This window comes from Bradysia coprophila, unplaced genomic scaffold, assembly GCF_014529535.1.
Source record: "Bradysia coprophila strain Holo2 unplaced genomic scaffold, BU_Bcop_v1 contig_200, whole genome shotgun sequence".
NCBI lineage: Eukaryota > Metazoa > Arthropoda > Insecta > Diptera > Sciaridae > Bradysia > Bradysia coprophila.
This window is the reverse complement of record NW_023503464.1, coordinates 629,831-638,333: the sequence shown is the minus strand read 5'-3', so window position 1 is coordinate 638,333 and position 8,503 is coordinate 629,831. Positions and strand designations below refer to the sequence as shown.

The 8,503-nt window shown below is 37.4% G+C and overlaps 1 protein-coding gene across 1 annotated transcript; it reads right to left on the bottom strand.

Moving 5' to 3' along the window:
* Positions 1–1,308: 1,308 nt before the first annotated feature.
* Positions 1,309–3,553, bottom strand: LOC119075319. The gene is made up of 2 exons (XM_037181739.1): positions 3,236–3,553; positions 1,309–3,175 (listed from the first exon to the last, which is right to left on the bottom strand). The coding sequence occupies exons 1-2, from the start codon at positions 3,420–3,422 to the stop codon at positions 1,314–1,316; spliced, it is 2,049 nt and encodes a 682-aa protein (XP_037037634.1). The 5' UTR covers positions 3,423–3,553; the 3' UTR covers positions 1,309–1,313.
* Between the last annotated feature and the right edge of the window lie 4,950 nt (positions 3,554–8,503).

Here is an 8,503-nt window from a genome sequence, read left to right as displayed (position 1 = left end):
CTTTCAAACAAAAAAAAATCATGAAATTCGGTCAAATTTTACTCGACATATTAACAAAAAATACCACCTTCACTGTACGGCCGAGTAGCCTCATATAAGCTCACTCCAAGAGACCTAGCTCACGCTCCGGTGAACCGAATTTCATGAATTTTTTTCCCCTTATTGGTACGGTCAATACCTATCTATTGAAGCAAAATCCATCTAAATACGTTCAAATTTGGCCAACCTACAAGCAAAAATGGCCCTGCATCTAGTTCACACCAAGGGGTCTAACAAACGAGTCGGTCATCCAATTTCCATAAACTTTTGTCGATAGGTATTGTAAATACCTTTCATTCGACCCAAAATCGCCCATCTTCGAACTTAGCCTCACAATTTCAACTACCTCTCAGGGAAAAAAAAAATTTTGAAATAGGATTTGATTTACTTAAGATATCGACGTGACAGACGGACAGACGGACAGACAAAATTTTTATTGTGGATTCGTCATCTATGAACATAGCCAAACACTTTGCCCTTACCGCCTGCTTCGAATTCCATCAATTACACACGGCACCGTAATCCTATAAGCCCCTTCGTACTTCGTACGGGGCTAAAAAGATGCTCAAAATCTGGTGCGTTTTACATAACTTATTGTATATGGATGCACAGACGTTTTTGAGCTCCAATTATTACGTACTAATCCTATATTCTAAAATTATTTGTCATGATTAAGCTTATATTTTTTGTTCGCTCTAAATTTTTTAACGCTCTGCTTCTAGCATGAACATAAGAAATATTCGGAGGCTTATGCAATCAAAATAGGCCTTGAATTTTCTCGTAAAGATAGGAGTAATGATTTCTTAGTGTGAATAAAAACACACAACACATGCAAACGGGCACGCACACTTATTTGAAAATTTGGAGGCTTTTTCAAGGCTGTATACTTGGTGGACGTTCACAAGCCGATAAAAGAATATTAAAATTAAACGACTGCTGTTTTAGACTATTGGGGCCAAGGGCTATCTGGGCATGTAAACAAAGAGTCGCTAAAAAAAGCTAAAAAAAAATCCCTCGATACGATTTTTGTGATAACTTCTGTAGATGCTAAGCTTTCCTAACCGAAAGAAGGAGGGCATCTTTGGGTGGCTAAGCCATCATTCGAACTCAAATGACATCCCAAGCAACATTGATTGTAACATAAATTTTGACAACATTAAATATCTTGAAATCTTAACAGCCAGCACATGTGCCCCGATGGTAGCCCTGTGCGTTATCTGTTTATATGGAGAGTTAAAATATAAAATGAACCAACTAAGTCATCTTGCCATGCACTAAGCTTTATTTATTGAAAAATGTTTTGACATAAAAGAGAGAAAATCGAAAATTATGCTCTGACATACTTCCGATGTAGAGGGATGACTGGAGCAATACTTTCGAGCAATATTCTTATATTCAGTCCATTCACGTAATTGGTTCTCAGCATTTTTAGAATCCGATCCTGTTTGCAAGTTTCTCACAGTATTCACAATAGAATATCCTGCAAAGAATAATAATAAGATAGTTATCGCGCCAACATATAAACAAGACAAAATGTCTCTTAGGGTCCAGTCAATCGACTCCGTTCTCGTCTGATTATATGTCGAATTAAAGTTTGTAGGGCAATCGAAGCTTTTGGAATCATCGAAGCTTGCAGAAGAGTCGTCGCTTATGGAAGAACTCAAGGTAGTCCAAGAATCCGGTCTTGAGGCAGCGATCAGGCTTGTAGAAGAGTTTCTTAAAGAATTTAGGCTTGTTGAAGAATCCACATCCAACCTTGTCAAACAACCTGAGACCAAATCTAAACTTGTTGGAGAATGCATGCTTGTTGAAATATTCACGCTTCTTCGAGCGTTTAGGTCTGTTGACGAATCCAGACCAACTCTTTTAGAAAAATCAAATGTTGGCGGAGAAATCGCGCTTGTTAGAGAATCTGAACTTGTTGAAGACTCCGGGCCAACTGTTGTTGAAAAATTAAATCTTGTCGAAGAATCCATGTTTGTTGGAGACCTCAAACTCGTTGAAAAATCCAAACCAAAACTTGTTAAAGGATCCAAACTCTTTGAAGAAAAAGAATGCAAGTCTTTTGAAGACCCCAACACCACATCTAAGCTTTCTGCATACTCTGAGCGTTTGTAAGAATCTGCATTTGTTGGAGAATTTAGGCTCGTTGCAAAATCCACAATCAATCTTGTTGAAGACTCCAAATGTATTGAATTATCCAAATCCAATCCTGTTAAAGAATCCAAACCTTTTGAAGAAACCAAGACCAAATCTAAGCTTTCTGGATAATCCGCGCGTGTATAAGAATCTGCGTTTGCTGGAGAATTCAGTCTCGTTGAAGAATCCAGATGAGTTGAATTATCAAAATCTAATCCTGTTGAAGAAACCAAGACCACATCTTGGCTTTCTGGATAATCCCACCGTGTGGAAGAATCAGCGTTGGTTGGGGAGTTCAGGCACCTTGAAGAATCCACACTCAATCTTGTTGAACAATCTAAATCCGAATCCAATCCTGTTGAAGAATCCAAGAGTTTTGAAGAAACCAAGACCACATCTAAAGTTTCTGGATAATCCGCGCGTGTATAAGAATCTGCGTTTGCTGAAAAATTCTGGCATTCTGGATAATCCCACCGTGTGGAAGAATCTGCGTTTGTTGGAGAGTTCAGGCTCCTTGAAGAATCCACACTCAATCTTGTTGAACAATCTAAATGTATTGAATTATCCAAATCCAATCCTGTTGAAGAATCAAAGAGTTTTGAAGAAACCAAGACCACATCTACGTTTTCTGGATAATCCGCGCGTGTGTAAGAATCTGAGTTTGATGGAGAATTCAGTCTCGTTGAAGAATCCAGATGAGTTGAATTATCAACATCCAATCCTGTTGAAGAATCCAAGCCTTTTGAACATTCCATGCTTGTACATGAATCCACGATAATCCAAGAGTCCAAGCTTGTGCTGGACTCGATACTATTGCAGGAGTCCAAGCTGATGATACTAATTTCCGAGGTGGTCCGCTTCAACGGGAAATTTTCGGTCACATGTTCACGAGCATCTCCATTTCCACATGACAGATAGATGTTCTGATTGAAACGTGTTACCAAGAATCTGTCAAAGTCACTTGCATTGGCGATCTGTATTTTATCCCCATTCCGAGCTGTAAATGAATTTACAAAAAATTATTTTCGCATTTTTGATGATGTAGGTGTGAAATTACCATAATAGTAGATTGTAAGATCCCCAAAATTTAGCTCAGGATCATGCAAAACAACTTCAGCTTCAAGGTCTGACATTTGCTTCAAATCGGCAGCCATGAAAATGGATTTTTCCCCACTATTCCAGATATTAATTTTGAAATTGCTTTCCGGTCTGGTGTTTGTCTCATTTCCACCTGAAAGCTCCATTCTCGCTGTGTTGTCACTTTTCACGTTCTACAGCAGCACTTAAAGAATCTATTCTCTGATAAATATTTTAGAAACCACTTTTTTCCACGTTTCTCCGCGTCCTATCCGGTCCAAAAACCAATAATGAATGATGTTACCGGCGTGTCGGTAGCGTCAAGAAAATTGAAAGATGGAGGCAAATTTGACAACACACTGTGTTTGGGTTTAGGTGGCGCTGCGACTCGCATAAACGAAAACCAGCATTGATGCACATAGTGCAGAGAAATGATAATAACTGTTCACTTTGACCATAGATAAGGAATTAGGGAAGAAAATACCGGACGCTTGTTGAAAAACCGGCTTTCGGCAATACGGGACTTCAGTACGGAAATACTGGTTTTTGAATGATCTTAGCAAAAATTTTGCATGATTTAAAGAAGCTATATCATCCCGTATATTCTACAAAATGCCTAAAAAGTTGATCCACGATTCTCATTGTTTACAATGAAAATACATAAATAACATAAAAAATATTCGGAGGCTGATGAAATCCATGAGGCACTGCGTTTGTTTTGTACAGACAGATGACTTGTTTTCGTTGTATGAGTGTAGCGTTTTGCAACCTTTTTTTAATTTTTTAAGGCCTGCGGGTAGATTCGATGCAGAATGGTCCACTGAACACGAAAATACGAAAAAAAAAATTGAAGTTCGAAGCTCCCATGCGCACCTCTGAAAACCGACTTTTTTGGTCCCCAAGCCATAGTGAGATTAGTTCTGCCGGCTGTGCGGAAAAATATATCCTAAGTGTATATGATAATTAATCGTAGAGACCGTGGCTTCAATTTGGCATACTTTAAAATTAAAAAAAAAATTGAGTCACCGTTGAACAATTACAAAAAGTGCTCCCGACCATGACTTTTTCAGATTTTTCTTGGATTTAAAGCTTTCTAAAATATGTGACTGGAAAGGAACATAGTCGTGTCGTAGCTCATTTTAAAGGGAATTTCAAGAGCTTTCAAACGAATGTAGACTCGACGTAAAGATTCACCGGGTTGCAGATTCGATGACCTTCTTGTGTGTAGAAAATCGTACGAAAAAAACCATATTTTTTTAATTTTTCACAGAATTTATACAAAAACGGTTCCAAATTGTACTTAGTATTGCTGGCGTTAATAATGCAGCAATGCTGGGTCGAAATGGGCGATGTAAGGTGTAATTTCAAAAAAAAATGTCGGTTTGATGATTTTTCGATTATCTTAATGATACGACTTAAAGTTACTAAGAACAATTTGGAACCGTTTTTGTGTAAATTCTGTGCAAAATTTGCAATGACGAATTCCCCAAGGCAAGTTATTATTAATTGCTCTTCGGAACTCTCGCTCTGATCATTAAAGTCAACGCACTTCAAGAACAGGCACGAGAACCAGAATTAAATAAGTGGCCTGTTATTGGAGTGCGTTGTTAAAGTCTATATAATATGATGCATCCTTCACGATTGGCGTATTAATTTTGTTGGAACCAAATTTGGTATTTAGTATTGAATTTTGGCATGTGACATCAGACATGAGTCGGTTATCCGAAAAACCGAAAATTTCGGATCGGTTTTGACCGAACCGAATATTTCGGTTCGGTTATGACCTATCCGAAATTTTCGGTTCGGTTTTGACCGAAACGAAAACTTCGGTTTTGACACGAAACAAGTTAAAATAAAGCTTAACTCGTCGAAATTAGTTAGTTTCGTCATGAACTAACCGAATTTAAGATAATTAAGTCATTCAATGGGTGGGTGTGCTGTGCTCTACAAAAAAACTCAGATGTAATTGACTCAATCTTTATTTCAATACCAACTCCATGCAATGACTCAATTAATTTATTTTCGGTTAGTTTATGACGAAATTAATTGATATCGACGAGTTAAGCTTTATTTTAACTTGTTTAGTGTCAAAACCGAAGTTTTCGGTTCGATCCGAAATTTTCGGTTTTTCGGATAACCGACTCACGTCTGTGTGACATGGGACTCGGTGATATTAGTTTGTATTGGGTGTTTAATAAATCATGCCTTGGGGAATTCGTCATTGCAAATTTTCGTATAAATGTTTGACATATCCACCAAATATATTTCCTTCTCTATCTATTCATCCGAAACTTAGGTTCCTTAAGTTTTTAATACTTTGTTTTTGTCCAAGAAGTGCGATTATATATAGATTACCGTTTTGTCTGAGCTGAGTCCGTCGATCGTTTCCAAGTATTAGATGCATGATCGTCACATTTCTCTGAAATCTCGACATTCTACTTGTGGTGTCAGCGCAGTACCACCTGTTAACACTTTTCTGGCATAATGTGCATAGTCAGAGAAATCTTAAGTTGTCAGCACTGGACGAACACATGTACTCTGTCAATGTCAAACGCGTCCTCTATCACGAGCAGTGTTGGCAGCTTACCATTTCTTTGAAAATAGTTGAATTGACAGGAGTCACACCATTGACTCATTGGTGCCTTTGTAATTTCCAACTGAAAATATATGACCGAAAGATAAATTTAGTGGATATAGATCCTCGAAGAAGGGTGTATACCGTAACTTCGAGTTAACGTGACTTCCCCTGACTTTCAAGTTTTTTTCCTAATTTTTATGATTTTCGAAGAATCTATCTGGAACTGTTGACCACTTCTGATCAATTTATAATTTTATTGGACTTGTTTTGGTCGTGGTAACTAAGGCGTGAAACTGTAATAATAATAATGATGATGATGAAAATGTTAACGATGGACCGAATTGACATCACAAAATTCGTCTTATCCCTAATTTTCGCCTAATGCCATTACACATTCGAAATTAGGTGGAAAAGTATCGGAGTGACTAGAACATTCTTGTACGTAATTATTAAAATGTTTATTGCAAAGCATCTTCCCATTCTATGGCTATTGTACGTTAATGTTCATGTTTATGCCTGGGTAGGCAGCAATTGATCGTAATAAATGATTTCAAAGTTTTCAAGATTTCATCAAATTTTAGCGCAGAGTCAAACTGATGTACTCAAACTTAACATACAATTATGACAAGGAGTATGGTAGCTTGAATATTACCTTGACTGACAATGGATTGTCTTTATCAGCCAAGGCTATTATGGACATTGATCACATATTTCTTCACGCCATCACAAAATTTAGCTCAGACGGGTCCGAAAACTTTGACATAAATTTTATGAACAAGACGCTGAGTATTTGCAGATTAGCGCGCGACCGTAGATACGAGCCACTTATCCAACTGGGTTATAAAATAATGTCGGAACAAATGCGTCTACCACAACGGTGCCCCGTTAAAAAGGTGTTTTGCTGTTAGTAACTGTTCCATTTTGACATATTACTTCAGGTCATTTTTGCAGAATTTTTTTTTATCTGTGAGAAACAACGTTTTCGAAACGAACCGATTTCCGCCTGTTTTGCCCGCAACTGCAATTTTTATTCACCTTGTGTTCTCAGTGTCAACTGATGAGGCATTGCACAAAATATTCGAGGTCGCACTTGTGGGAAAAGTCGTACACTCTTAACAGCTTTATCAGCAGGATTCAAACGCAAAGTGTGGCGGAAAAGCAATTTTCGTGTTGCGTAAGATTTTAATTTAAGTCCTAAATTTTAGGAGCGGAGAATGGTTTGAAATTTCTTCAAATTAAAATAAATTTGATATGAGTGAGTCACAGCGAGTTATATATTGGCGATGATCAGAGATCAGTGGAGAAGCCTAAATCGATAAGCCAATCTAAAAAAAACATCCAAAAATTCTCACCTAAAATGTGATCTGAGATCATTTACAAGTTACGATACTTTCAAACGTAGCCTTTCTTCAGTTTCGATAAATGTTTTGTTCTTTCTAAAATTTGTATGAGTTTTTTTTTTGGGCGAACACAACGCACTGTTGGCGAAGATGTCAATTCAGACAGTAATCGGATCAACAAAATTCACACAAAAACCCTACTTTCCATGTATTTATCCCTTGTTATGCAAATGACTGTTACTTGCAGCACTCCGCGAAAATGAGGCATTACATGCATGACACTAGCATTAAAACTCACTTTTGCAGGGCATAGCAAATTATTAATAGATTACGTAATTGTTTGAAAAACTTAGGTTCCTCTAGTTCTTAATACTTTGTTTTTGTCCAAGAAGTGCGGTACCCATCGATTTAAATTTTGGGGGATAAAAGATTACCTTTTTGTTTGAGCTGAGTCCGTCGATAATTTCCAAGCATTGTATGCATGATTTCCACATTTCTCTGAAATCTCGTCATGTTCATTCCACTTGTGGGGTCTGCACAGTGCCACCTGTTAACACATTTCTGGTATAATGTGCATAGTCAGCGAAATGTTAAGTTGTCAGAACTGGACGAACACATGTACGCTGTCAATGTCATCCACGTCCTATCACGAGCAGTGTTGGCAACTTTTCAATTCTTTGAAAATAGTTGAATTGACAGCAGTCCCACTATTCACTTATTAGTGCCTTTGGCAGTGCCAACTGAAAAGATATGACACTTTCGAATAGATATCGCACTATAGATCAGTGTCAAATAACGGTTTCTTCTCTCAAAATAGTGTCAAATGAGTTGTCAATTTCACAAAGCTCCATATAAATTTTTGTAACATGTGGTTAGCTTTGTGAAAATGACAGCTCATTTGACATCTCAAACGACATTGACAATGATCTATTGTCACGACTTTTGTTGACTTTCAGGATTTTTTTCCTGATTTCGTGCCTTTTGTTGTTTTCATGATTTTCGAAGAATGTTGACTATCCGTAACCGTTTACCCCTGCCTATACTGTAAAGGCATTTGATGCATGGTGCGGTGCTGCTAATCAATTTTTAATTTTATTGGACTTGTTTTGGTCATGGTAACTAAGGCGTGAAACTGTAATAATAATGATGATAATGCTAACTATCGACACGATTGACATAACAAATTCTGTTTTCGCCTAATTCCATTACAAATTCGAAATCAGGTGGAAAAGTATCGGAGTGACTAAATCAGTATTGATGATGACCGTTCTCGCATCCAATTATTCCGCTTAAAATGTTTATTTCAAAGTATCTTCCTATTCTATGGCTA